We start from the raw sequence: 19,687 nt of genomic DNA, 5'->3' as shown, positions 1-19,687 counted from the left end.
AATTGGTGATAAGAACTAAAGCTCCTGGATCTGAATCCCAAGTTGTCTGGGATTCAGACAACCAAAACAGCCAACTGCTATTGTCTACTCAAATATCAAGCATTGTGCTAAGTTCAGGACATGCAATGTCCAACAAGAGAAACCAGGTCTCCTGTCCTCATGGAGTTTAAACCACAGTGAGGGAAACAGACACTGAGCAAGTAGACAGTTACAGCTTATCTGAAGAAGGACAAAGAAAATGGCAATTGATGAATAAAAAGAAGCCAGCCACAAGAAGGAGTGGAGAATATTCTAGGTAAAGCTCCTGAGATGGGAAAAAGTATGGTATGTTATAAGAACTAAGAAAAAGCCAGTGTGGTTGAGACTTAGCAAAGAAAGGGAAGTGTTAAGAAAGAGGAGATTGAAGAGGTGGGCAAGTACCAGATCATGATGGGCCCTGGAGGCCAAAAGGCATTTGAAATTTGTTGTGAATGCAATAGAACGTCACTAAAGACTTTTGAAAAGAATCTATTTTATTGAGGTATAATTTATTACAGGAAACACACTGACTTTAAGTATACTAGGATTAATTCTGACAAATATATACTCTAGTAGCAACTACCATCCAAACCAAAGCATGGAACTTCCATCACCCCTGGAAGTTTCCTTCTATTCCTTTGCTTCACGAGCGTAAGAATGTTCTCTGATGTTTCTCCTCTCCCCCTATGGTGGGATGATTTCTTACCACCACAGCTCAGTTATATGTTTGCATGAATGGAATTATATAGTACGTATTCTTGTCCATCTTTTGGACTTTCCTAACTCAAACAGGTTTTGGCAATTCATTGTTGAGTTTAGGACCCTCCTTTTTGTTGACGACTCGTATTCCATTATATGAATTTACCATAATTCATAGTTGTCTGTTGATGGACATCTGAGTTGTCTCCAGTTTTGAGCTACTACAAACAGCACTGCTATCAACATTTCTGAACAAAATGTTTTGTGAATGTGTTTTCATTTTCTTTGTTTATATACCTGGGAGTGGAATTGCTGGATCATAGGGTGGGTGTATATATAACTTTATAAAAAACTGACAAACCTTAATAAAGCTGTTAAAAAAAATCTTGCTGAACTCTTTCTCAAAGTACAATTTTCTATTCCCACCAGCAAAGTGAGAATTCCAGTTCTTCACCTCTGCTAATCCTGGTTATTACCAGACTTTTAAACCATTTCAGTGGGTATGAAGTGGTATCTTAGACCCACATGTTCAATAATGTTGAGCACATTTACATGTGCTTACTGGCCATCCAAATATCCATTGATTGTAGGTTTTTAAAAGTGAGAAGATAATGCAATCCAGTTTACATTTAAAATAAGTGAGTCTTTGTCAATTCTGAATTCTTTATGATACAGAGATGCTAGGGGCTTCCTGTGGGGCATTCTGTAGTGATCCAAAGATTCTGCTTCTTCTCAATTCAAGTGATCCTTGGCAGTCACTTTGTGTTTCGTAAAACAAATTAACTTTCTTTTCTTTAAAATACAATTTACTGTCAAATTGGTTTTCATACAACACCCAGTGCTGATCCCAACAAGTGCTCAATATCCATCACCCGCTTTCCCCTCTCCCCAACCCCCATCAACCCTCAGTTTGTTCTCAGTATTCAAGAGCCTCTAATGGTTTGCCTCCCTCTGTCTCTGCAACTTTTTTTCACCCCTTCCCCTTCCCCATGGTCTTCAGTTAAGTTTCTCAAGACTCAACTTTCAATCTGTGAAAGAAAGATCTTTTAAGGTTGTGAACCCCAGAGGTCAGAGCTTGAAAAGCTTCTTTTCTTCCTTTTTAAAAAAATGTTTATTTTTGAGAGAGTGAATACAAGCAGGGGTGGGACAGAGGCTCTGCGCTGACAGCAGAGAGCCTGAAGCAGGGCTTGAACTCACATGAACCATGAGATCATGACCTGAGCCAAAGTAGGATGCCTAACCGATTGAGCCACCCAGGTGCCGGTAGGATGTGTTTTTTAGTACCTGATGGAAGCACAAAGAGAACATAATCAAGACAGACTACCACAGCAGAAGGTGTCCTCCTCATTTATAACCTCTGTACTAGACTAAAAATTCTTTTTTACTCACAACAGAAAATGAGACATTTATCAAGAATTTTAACTAACTTTCAATTCAGATTATCTGCTTAAGAGTTTCACTTATTTTTCCTTTGAACACTAACCTGTGTTATAGACTACTGTTTATGATGAAAAGAATTTCTTTGACTTTTTTAAGAGAGAGAGTGAGAGCATGAGTGGGGGAGGGGGCAGAGGGAAAAAGAATCTTAAGCAGGCTCCATGCTTAACATAGAGCCCAATGCAGGGCTCAATCTCATGACCTGGGATCATGATCTGAGATGAATTCAGCAATCAGAAACTCAACCAACTAAGCCAACCAGGCACCCCTTAAAATTCTTTTTATTAGGGGTGCCTGGGTGGCTCAGTCAGTTAAGCATCCGACTTCAGCTCAGGTCTTATCTTGTGATCTGTGAGTTCAAGCCCCACGTCAGGCTCTGTGCTGACAGCTCAGAGCCTAGAGTCTGCTTCAGATTCTGTGTCTCCCCCTCTCTCTCTGCCTGCCCCCGCTCATTCTTTGTCTCTCTCAAAACTATATAAACATTAAAAAAAGAAGAATTAAAAAAAAGACACTGATAATGTAGCTACATTATTTTGTCTGGGAAGGTAAAGCATTCAAATAAAATTAATCTGAATTTTCTGCAAAACTTTCTCCTTCTGCTCTATTACAATGATTAATTTATTATTTAACAAAGAACCTTTTCAAAACTTTTACAAACATTATGCAGAAATTATAAAGAAATTCAAAATATTCAATCAATTAATTTAATTTCTTAGTTTTGATGAATACTTTATGGTCATATGTTAACATAAGGGGAAACCAAATGAAAGGTACAGGGAATCCTCTGAACTATTTTTTTTTAACACTTTTATTGGTCTGCAATTATGTCAAAAGAAAACTACCTAAAAGAAATTATTACAAGAAATATGAAATTTTAGGGGCGCCTGAGTGGCTCAGTCAGTTAAGCGTCCAGCTGTGGTTCAGGTCATGATCTTGCGGTTCATGGGTTCGAGGCTCATGTTGGGCTCTGGGGCGACAGCTCAGAGCCTGGAGCCTCCTTCAGAATCTGTCTCCTCTTTGCCTCTCCCCAGCTTGCCCTCTGTCTCTCTCTCTCTCAAAAAATAACCATTAAAAAAAAAAAAAGAAATATGAAATTTTAATTGTTAATACATACCTCATCAAGCCTCTGTTAACTAGCTTGGTGACTTAATTTACTGAACTCTGTATAATTGAGAAGCCATAATTAGAAAGAAAATGGCCTTACTGTTTGATTTTTTAGGGGTAGTTGACAATTCCTCTTCTTCAGCTGCTGCCTGGGGGAAGCTATCTACCAAACAGGATTCATATTCTTCATGTGTTGTCCGATCAAACATATCTTCTAAGCTATCATTCATTTTTCTTTCTCCATCTATGTAAAAGAGCATTGGCTTAGGGCAACAGGCAAGTTTTTTGCTTTCTATGTAGACCAGTATCAAACTTGTAGTAACTGCCACAAGATAAACTGGTCTCAAATGTACATGAGGCAATAATAAACCCCCGAGACTAGGTAGTTACTGTATTTACAAAGACTTTATGTTAGGGCTTTAAATGTCCTTTACTCATGTGCAGAGAATGCTACTTTTTGTTGTTGTCATCACAAACATTAAAAGTCTTTTCCTCCTTTTTGGCCCATGTATAATTCATACTACACTGAAATGAGCCCTATCAAAAAACTGTGAGGAATAGAAATGCATCATAATGATAAAAAATACTAAGTTTAATAAATAAGATGTGTATAAATAGTGGACATTCAAATCTATAGAATCTTGCTCATCTGCTTAATTTTCTTACATTACCATTAACGCTTGGTAGTTTAGTATTAATATAAGGAACGAATCCAATTCCTGTCTGAATGTCCTCAGTTTCTAACAGATCATCACTGGAGAATATCCTTGCTTTTGGCCCTGCATCCGCAGTGGCAGGTCCTAACCCCTCAATACATAAAGGTGTAAGTGACACTATTCCTGGTCTAGTTGATCTCATGCTATATGCATCTGTAGTTAGGAGTGTTGCTAAGGTCCTTCCATGGTTCCTGCCCCTTTTGGAAAATCAAGGCTTTAGGATGAAGACTTAACTGTCCTCACAAAAGGCTGTCAACCCCTAATTTGGCCAAATCTCCTTTTCTGTAGAAGCAGAAAATGGTAGAGCAACTCAGCATATACACCATTATTCTTATTTAATTGCTAATTGGCAAATCTATACTAACATTTCTCAGTAGACTCTCCCCTTTTTACCCTAAAAATTGCTCTGGAAATTCATATTTCTAAAACAGGACTCTCAAGATTCCCTTTTATAAAAAAGTATCTAGGGATAATTACCAGGGATCCACAAACTTTTTCTTAAAGGGTCAGACAGGAAATATTTTAGGCCTGAGGGCCCAATAAGGTCTGCAGCTACTACCCAACTCTGCTTTGGTACAATGCAAGCAGCCATAGGCAATACATAAACAAGTAAGTGAGGCTGTGTTCCAATAAAACTTTATGTATAAAACAGGCAGCTGGCTATGGTTTGCTTCACCTTGGAAACAATTTGAATTCTTTCTGGGAAAAAAAAAGATTCTGGCTAAAGATTTTTTCCCTTGAAATATTGAAAGTGAGCTTCACTAAAAAACATCTAATATTATCAAAACAGGAAAAAAACCTTGTTTATGGTGAGAGGTCACTTGTGGTCATCAATGCAATGGTATGACAATAAACTTCCCTCCACATTTTCATTAAATTAGTAAAAAAATCAATCTTACCTGGACTTTTCTCTCCCTTTTGTTCTTGCTTCTTCATTTTTAAAAGCACAGTTTCACTAACCAATGTGCAGTCCATGTCCACTGTCTCTCCTCCTGCTAATCGTGACTGACTGCCATCCTAAATATTTAAAAATTCAAAAATTTTAACAATTATCCTGTATGGCCTTATATTTATGCTTTTAAAATTTACCATTTTAACCATATTTTAAGTGTACACTACAGTGGCATTAAGCTCTATTTATTTTTACCTTTTAGGAATATACATAAATGGCTATAAAACATTTTAGCTTTTAGCTTCAATATACAAGCATCTTCTCTCAAGCCTATGAAAAGAAAGCCTGCTGCCAAGGGAAGGGAGAGGTACAGTCCACTGAATTCCCTGAGTCTCCCTCCAGTCTGCCACATAGTTGAACATCAGCATGTACAAAGAACAATTTCATACTGCAGCAACAGTGAAATACTTCAGGAATAATGCTACCAAGTGAAAAAGAATTTCTTAAACTATACAGAAGCTAAATACAAGCCAAATGAGTTATTTCCATTAGGAATTTTAATTTTTGAAAAAATATACAATATTTTAAAAAGCCAACTGGGAAATTACTTTTTTTTCTTGATGGTACATTTCAAAAATTAATCAAGGCATATGATGAATTATTTTGATAAAAATAATTAAAATATGTAACTAGCATTTTTTCATTATTTTAAAACTAAAATATTTTTCAGCAAAGGCCTTTAAAATCAGAAGGTACTGGGGCGCCTGGGTGGCTCAGTAGGGTAAGCGTCTGACTTCGGCTCAGGTCATGATCTCATGGTTCATGAGTTCAAGCCCCACTTTGGGCTCTGTGCTGACAGCTCAGAGCCTGGAACCTGATTCACATTCTGTGTCTCCCTCTCTCTCTGACCCTTCCCTGCTCACGCGCTCGCTCTCTCTCTCTCATAGAAATAATTTTTAAAAAAATTTAAATCAGAAGGTATTAATGCCCTTTCAAGAATAATAAATTTAGAAGAAAAAGCATTTTTATTTCTTAGTTTTCTGAATAAGGAAAGGCAGGTTTTAAGAGGGATGTAATCAATTATCTTAAGTCACAGAGTGAGTTGGGAGAGGAGGGTAACTAACAACTTACTAGAATAACAACATGGGCCTTGGTTTTACTTAATCACTTACCTTTGTATCTATTACAGTAATATCCATTTTATATTGAGAAAGGTCTGCTCCTGGATCTATGCTCCACTGGTTATTTTCAAAGGATACATCTTCAATAAGGAGAAAAAAATGCAATTAAAAATGCATTTTAAAAATTCTTAAAACATTTATGGGATCCACTAATAGGAGAAAGGATTTGAAAATCGTATACCTGCTAAAGAGACTCTCTAGGACATACAGAATATAAAGAACTCTCATAACTCAAAAATAAGAAAAATACTCCAAATGCAAATGGGCAAAGAATCTGAATAGACAGTCCTTCAAAGAAGATATACAAATGGCCAAAAAGCACATGATAAGATTTTCAACAGCATTAGACAGCAGGGAAAGGCAAATCATAACCACTATGAGATATCACTTCACATCCAACAGGATGGCGATGGCTAGAATCAAAAAGACAGGTAATAACAAGTATTGGTGAGAACCTCATGTACTGTGTAGACACTCTGGAAAGCTGACAGTTCCTCAAAAGTTTACATATAGTTAGCATATTGCCCAATAATTCTACTTCTATGTAACTCAAGAAAAATGAAAATATACATCTACATAAAACTATGTCAATGTTCACAGTAGCATTATTTGCAATGAAAAAAAGTGAAAGTAAAATAAGTCACAAAAGATCATAAATAGTATGATTCCATTTATATGAAAACTCCAGAGTAGGCAAATCTAGAGACAGAGGGTAGAGTAGTGGTTGCCTAGGATTGGGGAAGAGGGGAGGAATATTAATGATTGGTAATGGGTATTGTTTTTTATTTAGAAAAAAATGTTAACTCAAGTATAATTAACATACACTGTTATGTTAGTTTCAGGTATGCAATAGGATTAATAATTCTATACACTTCTCAGTGCTCCTAAGATAAGCGTACTCTTAATCCTATTTATCTATTTCATTCATTCCCCACCCCCTTTCTCCCCTCTGGCAACTGCCAATTTGATTTGTATTTAAGAGTCTTTTGATTTTGCTTCTTTTGTTTGTTTTACTTCTTAAATGCCACATATAAGAGAAATCATATGGTATTTGTCTTTCTCTGACTTATTTCACTTAGCATTATACCCTCTAAGTCCATCCATGTTGTTGCAAATGGCAAAATCTGTTCTTTTTTTATGGCTGAATAATATTCCGCTGTACATACATAACCACGTCTTTTTTTATCCATTCATTATCTTTGGACACTTGGGTTGCTTTCATATTGGCTATGGTAAATAATATAATAAACATAGGGGTGTATATATCTTTTAGAACTAGTATTTTTTTTTCTTGTGAGTAAATAGATACCCAGTAGTGGAAATACTGGATCATATGGTAATTCTATTTTTAATTTTTTGAGGAACTTCCATACCATTTTTCAAAGTAGCTGCACCAATTTGCATTCCTACCAATAGTGCAGGAGGATTCCTTTTGCTCCATATCTTTGCCAATACTTGTTATTTCTTATGGTTTTTATTTGAGCCATTCTAACAGGTATAAAGTGATACCTTTTTGTGGTTTTAATTTGCATTTCCCTGATGGTTAGTGATATTGAACATCTTTTCAGGTGTCTGTTGGTGATCCTTTGAAAAAAGGTCTATTCAGGTCCTTTGGCCCCAATCTTTTATTTGAGAGAGAATGAGAATCTCAAACAGGCTCCATGTTCAGTGCAGAGCCCAACACAAGGCTCAATTCCCCAACCCTGGGATCATGACCTGAGCTGAAATCAAGAGTTGGATGCTCAACCGACTGAGACACCCAGGCAGGCGCCCCTCTCTGCCCATTTTTAAACTGAATTATTTGGGGGTTTTTTTGGTGTTGAGTTGTGTAAGTTCTTCACATATTTTGGATATTAACTTAATGGGTAGTGTTCTTTTGAGGTGATGAAAATGTTCTAAACTTACACTACAATGACAGCTGCACAACTCTGTGAATAAGCACAACTAAATTGTACACTTTAACGAGTGGTTTTTATATAAAAAATTGTTCTAAAAGTTAAAACTGTAACACTGTTTGTGGCGTTTTCAATGTACGTGGACATACATGGCAAGTACAGAAAGCACAGCCACAGAACATTAAGTGGCACAATATTAACTTCAAGTAGATTGTGAAAGATTACATAGGTATACTATAATCTCTAGAGCAACCATGAAAAAAAACCCCAAACCAAAAATGTAAAAAAAAATCAGAAGTGAGAGTGAAAAAATGGTTTTCATACAGACTGAAAATCTTTGGGAAAAAAAACCAGAGTTTTAGTTGGTAGAAGAACTAAAGATGTACTTCAGGAAAAAAGGAAAATAAACCCAGAATGAAGGAAAACACTTTGCAACGAATAATAAAAGAAAAAATACTGCATATGAAGTACAGAAAAATTTGGTAGCCAAAAAACAAAAAGACTCCTTTTAAACACATCAAAATTATGAAAAGATTAACATGCATGATAATTAAGAGCAAAAAAGATTTTCAAACAAGAAGCTTAAAAAACCCCACATTAATGGATATATTCATATGGACAGGCTACCTGTAGAGTGAGGAACAAAGTTTGAATGATGAAAATTCTACATTATGTATTTTGAAATTCCATATAGTTTAACATTCTTAAAGCTTTTGTAAGGAAAATAAGAAATTACATAGGAGAGGTAAATGCACGAAATTACATATAAAAGTAGGTGCTAAAGACAACTGCTCAATTCATGTTTTCAAAAAGCATGGGAGCAGGAAAACCACACGTAAAATGAAACCAATGAGAATCATCCCATAAACACAAATATGCAGGAAGAAATAACATTTCCCCCCCAAACAATTCAATATATCCAAAGAATGTATATAGTATAAACTCAAAGTCATTAAAAAAGAATATAAGTACTTTTTAAAAATACTATATATAGTATATATACCTTGATTATTTTGTACAGGCTTTGTTTTAGCAACTCTACATGGATTTAACTGGAGAACGGATGTAAGTTCACATGCTCCATGGATTGACCTGGCTATTCTTACTGGCTCATGAGAATCAGCTCCCTAAAACAGAGAGAATTATTAGCATCTAGATGAAATCACAAGCAACTATTTTAATAAAAATACCTGAAAATTTGACACAAACCTTCACATCATCGAAAAGATTCTCTGTCTCTAAGCTTTCCCGTGGACGTAGAGGGATTTTAAAGATGGGCTTTTCTTCCTTGATTTGTACTGGTGTTTTATTATCTGGAGATGATTTACCCGAGGACTGGAAGGCACACTCCTGTAAACAGGGCTCCCCTGGGGAATCTTTGGTTAATATACAGCTCCCACTCAAGGTCTTTTGGCTTGAGGAACAGCCCTTTGGAATGGGCTTCAAGGCCTCACAGAGAGTCACTTGCCTAAGTCTGACTTTAGAGGTCTCACTTCCTTGGCTTTTCTCTTGACGCTGAAGAGCTGAAAATCGATCAGACAGATCTAGAGGTTTATCCATCACATAGTCTCCATTCAGGGAAGAATGACTATCCAGTAAAAAAGGAAAGGCATTTTCTTTATCAAAAGAGGCCTGGGGGCAGTTTCTTTCATCCTCACTTTCTTCCTCAATTTTCTTCCTTTTGGATGTTCTGCCTCCCAACGATTTCAGTGGTACCACATGTTTATCTGTGACAGCATCTTTAATGTGATCAAAACTATTCTGTTCACTTTTGGATTCACTTATATTTTTATTTAGAAGCATCTGTTTATTTGAAGATGACAGGCTAATGATCTTGTTCACTTCAGATCCAAGATTATGCTGTGTGTAAAAGGCACTATTTTCTTCAGATTTTGATCTAGTTTTCTCTGGTCTGGAATTAGAAGTGTTGTTGAAGGGTGCTGTTTTCAGAAGGTTTTTTTTCCCAGTCTCTAAGAGAGAAGGGGACAAACTTGTATTCAAACCTAAACTACGTTTCACGTTAGAGGTAGCTCCAAATACAGGAGATGATACCCGAGTAGTCAATTCTTCTTGAGAAGTCTTTGAATTAGAATCTGAAAATCTGAAACAATAGAGTGGTAAAACTTTCTTCCTACTAAAGAAACAGGGTAAAAGTTAAAAGACAAGCACATGAGAAAATTTACACTGATATAGAATATTAATAGTAAGATCTTAGTCATGTATTAGACTCGGATGTAATTAACCAACATTTGAAATAGGGTAGAGTTGTCAGCTTCTCTCCATGTGGCTGACAAAAAGCAGAGGAAAATAATACAGTAAATCTATCTCAATACCTTGATATTCTTCTCCACAAATATTTTTCCCAAGTAATTTAAGAAATTTCACTATATAAAAAAATCATATTTTAATAAATTCCACTGGGGACCTAAATTCTTTTGTTGTCATGAAATTTTATAAGTAACTTCAAAAAATAAAAACCGTATACTACAGAATTGAACATAACTTAAGACCCAGCCTGTCTCTAGCAGGAGAGACAGCTATGGTAGTAGAAAGAGTATTAGGTAAGTTTGAAGATATGGAACGGGTAAGAGCTCTGGCTCTAGTTATTTAATAGCTATGTGGCATTAAATAAGATATTTAACCTCTGTGGAGCTGCGTTTTTGTTGACTAAAAATGGGAGTAATCAAAAACTTACTTTAATGAATTACTTTGATGACAAGTTAAATGTGATACATGTATCTAAAACTGAAAGCACTTTATGTAAAGTTGCCTTTCTTTCTTCTTTCTTTCTTTCTTTTTCTTTCTTTCTTTCTCTTTCTTTCTTTCTTTCTTTCTTTCTTTCTTTCTTTCTTTCTTTCTTTCTTTCTTTTCTCTCTCTCTCTGTTTCTTTTTAAAGTTTATTTATTTAGGGGCACCTGGGTGGCTTCGTCAGTTAAGCATCCAACTGCTGATTTCAGCTCAGGTCATAAATTGTGGTTTGGGGGTTTCAAGCCCTGCATCAGGCTTGGCACTGATAGTGCAGAGCCTGCTTAGGATTCTTTCTCGCTCCCTCTCTATCTGCTTGCTCTGTCTTTCTCGCTCTCTTAAAAATAAATAAATGAGAGAGAGAGAGAATGAGAAGAAGCGGCAGAGAAAGAGAGAGAGAGAGAGAGAGAGTCGGGGAGAGACAGGATCTCAAGCAGGCTCTGCACTGTCAGCACAGAGCCAGATGCAGGGCTCAAACTCACAAACTGCCAGATCACAACCTGAGCCAAAATCAAGAGTCCAATGCTCAATCAAGCCACGTAGCTTCTGACCAAAGCATGTTTAAAAAGCAAAATACTAAACATATATAGGTAAGATTATTTAGTGGATGTTCTGAAATTAGCCCATACGAGATGCAACACAATCTTGAAAATTCATTTAAGTTTATAAATCCATTTTATATAACATCCAGTTTTTGGAAATACAAACACAGAAGGGATGACTGGATCTTTATAGAGGCAGAGTAACAAGGCTGGACTCTGAAACACTGCTTGATAGAAGTATAAAAAGAACCCCCAACATAATATTCTTCTCTCTACAGTAAAGCAAAAAGCCCTCAATTGACCATGAACTGGGGAAAACATTTTTTAAAATAAAAATTAATACAATCAGAATGACAAACTATATGCTAACAATGAAAAATCATTATATTATATGGAACTCAACTGTAATGAGGTCTCACCAATAGTCTGTAAGTTTTTACCAAAGGGCCCCAAATTACCTTAAAGTATCTTCATTGTTTCTTACAGATTCCTCAAAAGGTTGTTTCTTGTGATCTTCTAGACAGTGATAGAGTTCATCACCAAGAGGGCTTGTGGGACCCTGAGATTCCTTCAATAGTAAAATATAAATTACATGAAATACAGTAAAAGATTATTCATTCTTAAAAAGGAATGAAATGTTGATATATTCTGTGATGTGGATGAACTTCAAAAATAGGATAAGTGAAAGAAGCCAGACTCAAAAGCCACATAATGCACAATTATCCCGAATAGGTAAATCCATAAGGACAAAAAGCAGCCTGGTGGTTGTCACCAGCTGTGCGTAATCAAGAATGAGGACTGAATGTTTAACAGGTAAAGGGTTTATTTTGGGGGGGATGAGAAGTCTTTGGAACCAGAGATGTGGTAGCAGGATAATATTGTGAAGTACTAAATGACTGAATTGTTATGTGCATTTCACCACAATAAAAAATTATGAAGCACTTTTAAGTTTAGAGAGAAAAGCATCAATATTCTACATAAGTATGTTCTATTACTGGTATGTAAAACTCTATAAACTCCAACTCCAAAAAACATTAAGATGAGGGGAAAGGAATAAAGATAATTATTTATACTGACAGAAGATGAATTTAAAAGAGTCCTTTAGAGAGTGGTCCTTCTCAAACTTTAACATGCATTCAGGTCAATTTGGGATCTTGTTAAAACACAAGTTCTCTTGCAGTTAGGTCTTGGATGGGGGTCTGATACTATCTCTAATAAAACTGTAAGGTGATACAGATGCTGTTGGCCTGTGGGTCACACCTTGAGAAACATGTCTTTAGAGATCAGCTCCCTTAATATATTTGGTGTTTAAACTACTTACTTGTTAGACTTATGAGTAGGAAGGAATTAGAAACCGTTAAAACACATTTGAAGTTCAAAGGTTAAAAATTACCCATTACCACTTGAAGAGGGATTTAAAACTAGAAAGAAAAAAATTCTAAAATAATGAAAAATCAATTCAATTTTTATTTTATTTTGTTTTTTAATGTTTGTTTATTTTTGAGAGAGAGAGAGAGAGAGAGAGAGACAGAGTGCGAGTGGGGGAGGGGTAGAGAGAGGGGAAGACATAGAATCCAAAGCAGGTTCCAGGCTCTGAGCTGTCAGCACAGAGACCAATGTGGGGCTCAAACTCATGAACTGCAAGATCATGACCTGAGCTGAAGTCAGACACTCCACTGACTGAGCCACCCAGGTGCTCCTCAATTCAACTTTTAAAAATTTAACAGCAAGACAATTTTATAGAAGTACATATGCATTTACTGACTAAAGCAAAGGAATACTATTTTTAAAGTGGTATCAAAATAAAACTTAAATAAATAAAACTTAAAATTGAAGAATTTAAGTTTTATATTTTTAGGAAACAATTAAGAAACATAGTGAATGTGTCTGATGTAAAGAAGTACTAAAACAATGAAAATAAATTCATGAGATCAATTTCGGATCCAATCCCTAAGAATCAAATGGCACATATAAGGACAAGAACCAAAGCATCTATAGCAGTTACAAGAATTCAGACTGTTTTCCAAATCAAACGCTAGTTTAAAGGACATTGAAAAATTCCAATAAATTCTGAAATCAACCTTAAGGTTTAAGGTACTCCGATAGGAGTACGGAGGATAGAGGAAGCAGGGAAGGACTGCCCAAACCCTCTACACCATCATCATTTCTCTAAATTGTGACTCAACCCACAACCTTTATGCCAAGAATTCTAAAGGCTTCAGATATCTGGGACTGCCGGGTAGATAATATGAACAGGTCTTTCTAATCAAATCAATTTTGTTCTAGGCCTTTATCCGATGACCCTGGGATACGATAATTTTTCTTTTGCTTAATACTCTAAAAACTGACTTAAAAGAATACCAATTAGTTCATATTATCACCAAACGAAACAATTACTTACAGATTCTTCTTGAACACTAAGTCCAAGTGTTTCAGCAACAACTGTAGCCAAATTAAAAGATGCCTTATCAGTAGGACAACGGTTTGTTCCATGTGTTTCTAAGTAAGAAAAAAATACCCAATTATACAACTGTAGAAATGAGATATATTGAAAACTACAAAAAAAGGAAAATAAGAGGCTCAAAGAACCACTTTACGCGATAGCACTGAATACTTTTAAAATTTTGTGCAAAACATCTGTGCAAAGAAGTCCAAAATATCTATTACAAAGGGCAATAAATTGCAGATATCTAGCATCTATATCTGCCAAGCTTTTTTAGCTTAGATTTTCTATTTTTCCTAAATGGACTGAATGCAATGGGCAGATTATTTTTCTTATTGCCTTTGGAAAATAAAACCCCCAAGTCCTATATAACTATGCTGGATTTCTCGTGCCCTAAGTTACAGCATGAATTTAAAACCATATTTATAGTGCCTTTTATGACAACATACTTTGTAGAACAGATTTTCAACTCTGCATTATTTTCAAGATTTAAGCTAAATACAGAAATCACCGATGTTCAAGTATTTTACAAAGTTTTATATATACAGAGTTTCAATAAGTCAACAAGTATTTATGGAGCATATACTATGTCCTAGGCATTGTGTTAGGCACTAGATGAGAAGAAAAAAGGTTCTTGTCCTCAAGGAGATTAAGGGCTTATACAGGTGAAACAGAAAGGTAAAAAGAGAATTGCAATAAAATGTGATAAACATTAAAGGTACATATAAGTGATTATTTAAACATAGAGAAAGGATTCCTAAATCTGCCTTGGGAATATCACGGAAAGATACACCAAGTGATGCCTAACCTGAACCTTGAGAAAAAGAGGAATTTGATAGGTCAGATGGACCGGGGACAGAAAGACATGTAAGGGTTCAGATATGTCAAATAAAATTGCATGTTTAGGGTACTGTAGGTGTTTTAATTGCCAGGAATCAAAGTGCAAAAGATGTTAACAGTAGTAGGATAGGAGTCCAGAAGGTCAGTGAGGGATTTCTCTCTCTCTCTCCCACAGGGGTGTGGAGAGGTGAAGATTGGAATCTATTCCTTACTGGGTTCAACTAAAGGGAATGGGAGATAATGGAGAAGTGCTATTGAACACAGACAACTTTTTCAGCTTTGAAGAGAAGCTGTAGCTAAGAAAGGAGACAATTAAAAGAGGGGTTATTTTTATTTATATTTACTCATTTGTTTAAAAAAATTTTTTTAATTTATTTATTTATTTGGAAGAGAAAGAGATAGTGTGAGTGGGAGAGGGGCAGTGGTAGAGGGAGACAGAGAATCCCAAGCAGGATCTGCACAGTCAGCATGGAGCCCAAAGCGAGGCTCAAACTCACAAAACCATGAGATCATGACCTGAGCCAAAACCAAGAGTTGGACAATTAACTGACTGAGCCACCCAGCTGCTCTAAGAGATGGAAGATAACATATGCATATTTTGAAAAGAATGAACCTGCGCAGAAGCTGGAGATATAATAGGGTAACTGAGGGAGCAAAGTCCTGGCAGCAGCAGCAGAGAATGTGCTCCAGAGTGCAGGCAAGCAAGGATCTATCACACTCAGTCGTATGTTCCCAGCACCCTTTGCCATAGTCTGTCCTTCTCTCTCTCTCTCTCTCTCTCTCTCTCTCTCACACACACACACACACACACACACACACTAATACGAAATGATTTCTTAGCTTTTAGAGAATAAGTTTTATACTCATTAAATGAGTAAGTGATTAATCTTGACCAACACTTTAAATTGGGTTCTGGATCCCATCTCCTCTCACCTTTTCACGGATGTAGTAACAATTTCCTTTCCTTAGAATGACTCATTTCTTTCTCTTTCCATCAGCATAAAAATATGCTGCATATGCTGTAATATCCTATCTTCTAACATCCTCACTTGACCCATTTTCTCTCTAGCTACTGTCCCATTTTCCCCTCCCCTTTACCACAAAACATCTTGAAGGACTTGTTTACAAGTGCTCTCTCTGCTAGCTTCTCTTGAAAATGCAAGAGACTAGCTGAATACCATTACACTTTAACAGTTCACATTATGGGTTTTAACACTCAAAGATCTGCATGTGACCAGATCCAATGGTGAATTTTCAGTATTCATCTTGCCTGACCTATTAGCACGGTCTGCCATAGTTGACCACTCTTTCCTCTTTCCACTTGGCTTAAAGGACACTACTTTATCTCAGTTCTTCTATCTCCCTGGCAGCTCCTTCTCTGGCTACTTACTTTATTGGTTCCTCTTCATTTTCACAACCTCTAAATCACCATCTAGACAGCTGCAATATTGCCTCTAAAGAGGTGAAAAATGGTTCTTTGAAGGCAAAAGAATCTTTTTATACATTAAGCACTTACATACAGGGGCGCCTGGGTGGCTCAGTCAGTTAAGTGTCCAACTTCAGCTCAGGTCATGATCTCATGGTTTGTTGGTTTGAGCCCTGCGTCGGGCTCTGTGCTGACAGCTGGCTCAAAGCCTGGAGCCTGTTTTGGATTTTGCGTTTCCCTCTCTCTGACCCTCCCTTGCTCATGCTGTCTCTCTCTCGCTCTCTCTCAGAAATAAATTTAAAAAAACATTAAAAATTTTTTTTTAAAAAAAGCACTTCCATACATACACTCATACAGTGTATCTGCAGTATTGAAATTTGATGGAAAAATGATTAGGGGGAAAAACATCTAAAAAGTTTAGTGTAGGGGTGAGAAAAATAGCTGAGAATCACTACTTTATTTTAATTTTTAAAAAATGTTGTCAAATGTTATTTGAGAGAGAGAGAGACAGAGTGCGAGCGAGTGTTGAACAGGGACAGAGAGAGAGAGAAAGATCGAGAATCCCAAGCAAGTTCCATAACATCAGGCAGAGGTCAATGCAAGGGTTGATCTCATCAACTAAAAGATCATGACCTAGTTGAAATCAAGAGTCAAATGCCTGGGGAGCCTGGGTGGCTCAGTCGGTTAAGTGTCTGACTTCAGCTCAGGTCATGATCCCGCAGTTCGTGAGTTCAAGCCCCACATTAGGCTCTGTGCTGACAGCTTGGAGCCTGGAGCCTTCTTTGGATTCTGTATCTCCCTCTCTCTCTGCCCCTCCCCTGTTTGCACTGTGTCTGTCTGTCTCTCCCTCAAAATAAACATTAAAAAAAAAAACCCACCAGAGTCAGACGCCTCACCTACTGAGCCATCCAGGCACCTCTTATTTTATTATTTACTAAGTAGGCTCTACACCCAGTGTGGAGTCTAACATAGGGTTCAAACTCATGACCCTGAGATCAAGACCTGAGCTGAGGTCCAATAATTGGAAACTTAACTGAATAAGCCACCAAGGTACCCCTAAGATCCACTACTTCATAATGAAGCACCCCAGAGCTTAGTACTTGAACCTCTCTTCCCTATATATTCACTTGCTTGGTAATCTCAACCACTTTAATGGCTTCGGATACTACCTACACGCTAACAAGTTCCATTCATATCTCTGTCTTAGGCCTTTCTAAACTCAGATCCAACTACTCATCCAAAGTCTTACCTGAATGCCTCTCCAGTATCTCAGAATATGATCAAAACCAAACTTCTGATTTCTAACCACCCCATCCCCATCCTTGAACCTGATGCTCCAAATCTCTTTTCTCTTAGTAAACAGCAGCTCTTAAGAACAGAGTTGAACAAACCAATCTCCCCTTCACTCACACTGCTCTGCCCTAGTCATGAAGGCTTCCTTAATGTTCTTCATAAAGAACCAAATAGCACCCTCATCCCACGGTCTTTGTGCTCTGACTTCTCTACTGGGATGCCCTTTCCCCCTATGTCCATATGATTTCTTTGCTTCTGTAAGTATCTCCTAAAGTGTTACTTTTTTTTTCCTTTAAAAATTTTTTTAATGTTTTACTTATTTCTGAGAGAGAGAGACAGTGTGAGCAGGGGAGGGTCGGAGAGAGAGGGAGACACAGAATCTGAAGCAGGTTGCAGGCTCTGAGCTAGGTGTCAGCACAGAGCCCTACACGGGGCTCAAACCCACGAACCATGAGATCATGACCTGAGCTGAAGTTGGACACTTAACTGACTGAGCCACCCAGGCGCCCCGCAAGTGTTACTTTTTAAAGTGAGGCTTTCTAATCTCTGTTCTTACCCAGCTTCAGAACACTTTCTCCTACCTAATATGTATTCATTTTCTTTCTCCCTCAACTGCATTGTAAGCTCTATGAAGTTAAGGGCTTTGTTTTGATCAGTACCTGGTATACAGTAGGCACTCAAGTATTTGCTGAATGAATGAATGATCCACATTAAAGCCTGTTTACTTAAAACTATTAGCAATCTGTATTAACATGGATAGGGATATTAGTATGAATAATAGGATAACATTATTTTCCAATATGAAAAAAGACTGCTCTACACAACCAATAATAAAAATAAAATCATATGGAATTCAGACTGCCGGCCACTCTTGACCACCAGTAACCACAAATTTTAAACTTATGAAGTAAATCTCAGTATGCTTACTAGACACTGTGGATTGACTCTGATCACAAGTGTCAGCCACTAGAATTTCACTTTCATTAGGTTTATGTTGTGGATGAATTGAAGCCTTTGGAGGTTTTCTCAGTTCTAAGGGGAAAAAAAAGAGATTACATATAAATAAACAATTATGATACAAAATATCAAAATATTATTTTGATAAGCCAATACAAATCTATCTTTAAATGCATTAGAAGTATTGTTTTATTGATAAAAGTTTCATATAATAAAAAGTGCATTCCTTTAGTTTCACTAAAAAATAAAGCTGGAAGTTAGGACAGTGGGACAGAAACGACTAGAAGAGATAAGCTTCTTTCAACCTAAGTTTCCTAGAGTTGTAATGTTTTAATGCATCTTTTCCTTGTGCATTTGTTGCAAATCAGTATGTTCATTTAAAATGAATACTGCATGATATATCTCTACAATCTTTGTTCTTAGAGTTTTTATTTTTTGGAAGGAAATCCTGAAACATTCTTTATTAGAAATCATTCCAATATTTAAGGATTTAATTCAAAGAAAACCAAAAGAAGCACAAAGCAAAGCGAAATAGACTTTTATTAATTGTAACTAGAAAATAGTATTATAACACACTATAAACTTTAAAATAGCAAGGAGAGGGGCCACCTGGGTGGCTCAGTTGGTTAAACATCTGACTCTTGATTTCCACTAAGATCGTGATCTCAGTTTGTAAGTTTGAGCCCAGTATTGGGCTATGTGGTGACAAGGCATCACCTGCTTGGGATTCTTTCTGCCTCTTGCTCTGCCCCTCACCCACTCTCTCTCTCAAAATAAACTTGAAAAAAAGAAAATAAAATGAAATAAGCAAGGGTGCTTAGAAAGAGAAGAAGGCCAACTAGTCACTAAATCAGTTTTAAAATAATTTGCATGGATCAAAAATGATCATATATATTTATACACACACATACACACGCACACACATTTAAATCCTACTGACTAATATCAGTAAGAGAGAGGGAGAATGTGGAAGCCAGGGAGAGGGAGAGACAGAGAATCTCAAGTAGGTTCCACACTCAGTGTGAGATCACTACCGAAGCTGAAATCAAGAGTTCAATGCTCAACTGAATGAGCCACCCAGGCACCCTGATCTTATATTTTAATACCAAAATTTTAGATTCCAAGTAAAAATGATCAGAGCAGATTAAAACAAACTTTTAAAATAGGTTATAAGTTGTTCTAATATGAGGAAGAAATAAACCAGAAGCAATTATACAAGATATAGAAGAATATCCTAATAAAGAAAACTATGATTTATTTTTCCAGGTATTCTTACAGATGGATTTAAACATGATCTAAATTATGTAAAAGCTTATCTACAGTGATTCTGTCTGATAGCAGACTAATAGGACAATGAATGTTCATCTTATTCAAATGTTAATTTTGAGAGAGAGGGGGAGGAGGAGAGGAGAAGGGGACTGGGGGAGGGGTGGGGGGAGGGGGAGGAAGGATGAGTAGGGGAGGGGGAGAGAGAGGGAGAGAGTAAATCCCAAGCAGGC

General features: G+C 36.7%; 1 protein-coding gene across 7 annotated transcripts in view; it reads right to left on the bottom strand.

The window, feature by feature from the left end:
* RBBP8 (RB binding protein 8, endonuclease) overlaps window positions 1-19,687 on the bottom strand; it is a 97,856-nt gene that overhangs the window by 10,460 nt on the left and 67,709 nt on the right. For all 7 annotated transcript variants that reach the window (XM_077778144.1, XM_077778138.1, XM_077778142.1 and 4 more), the window contains 8 exons: window positions 18,159-18,263; window positions 13,631-13,728; window positions 11,688-11,797; window positions 9,152-10,043; window positions 8,946-9,069; window positions 6,039-6,127; window positions 4,874-4,991; window positions 3,359-3,502 (listed from right to left, as the gene is read on the bottom strand). In XM_077778144.1, coding sequence (XP_077634270.1) covers window positions 3,359-3,502; window positions 4,874-4,991; window positions 6,039-6,127; window positions 8,946-9,069; window positions 9,152-10,043; window positions 11,688-11,797; window positions 13,631-13,728; window positions 18,159-18,263 — 1,680 coding nt within the window. The remainder of the gene's footprint in view (window positions 1-3,358; window positions 3,503-4,873; window positions 4,992-6,038; window positions 6,128-8,945; window positions 9,070-9,151; window positions 10,044-11,687; window positions 11,798-13,630; window positions 13,729-18,158; window positions 18,264-19,687) is intronic.

Source organism: Crocuta crocuta, unplaced genomic scaffold (assembly GCF_008692635.1).
Source record: "Crocuta crocuta isolate KB4526 unplaced genomic scaffold, BGI_CrCroc_1.0 scaffold26, whole genome shotgun sequence".
NCBI classification, from domain to species: domain Eukaryota; kingdom Metazoa; phylum Chordata; class Mammalia; order Carnivora; family Hyaenidae; genus Crocuta; species Crocuta crocuta.
Note: the sequence above shows the minus strand (reverse complement) of the source record. Positions and strands in the feature narration are given on the sequence as shown.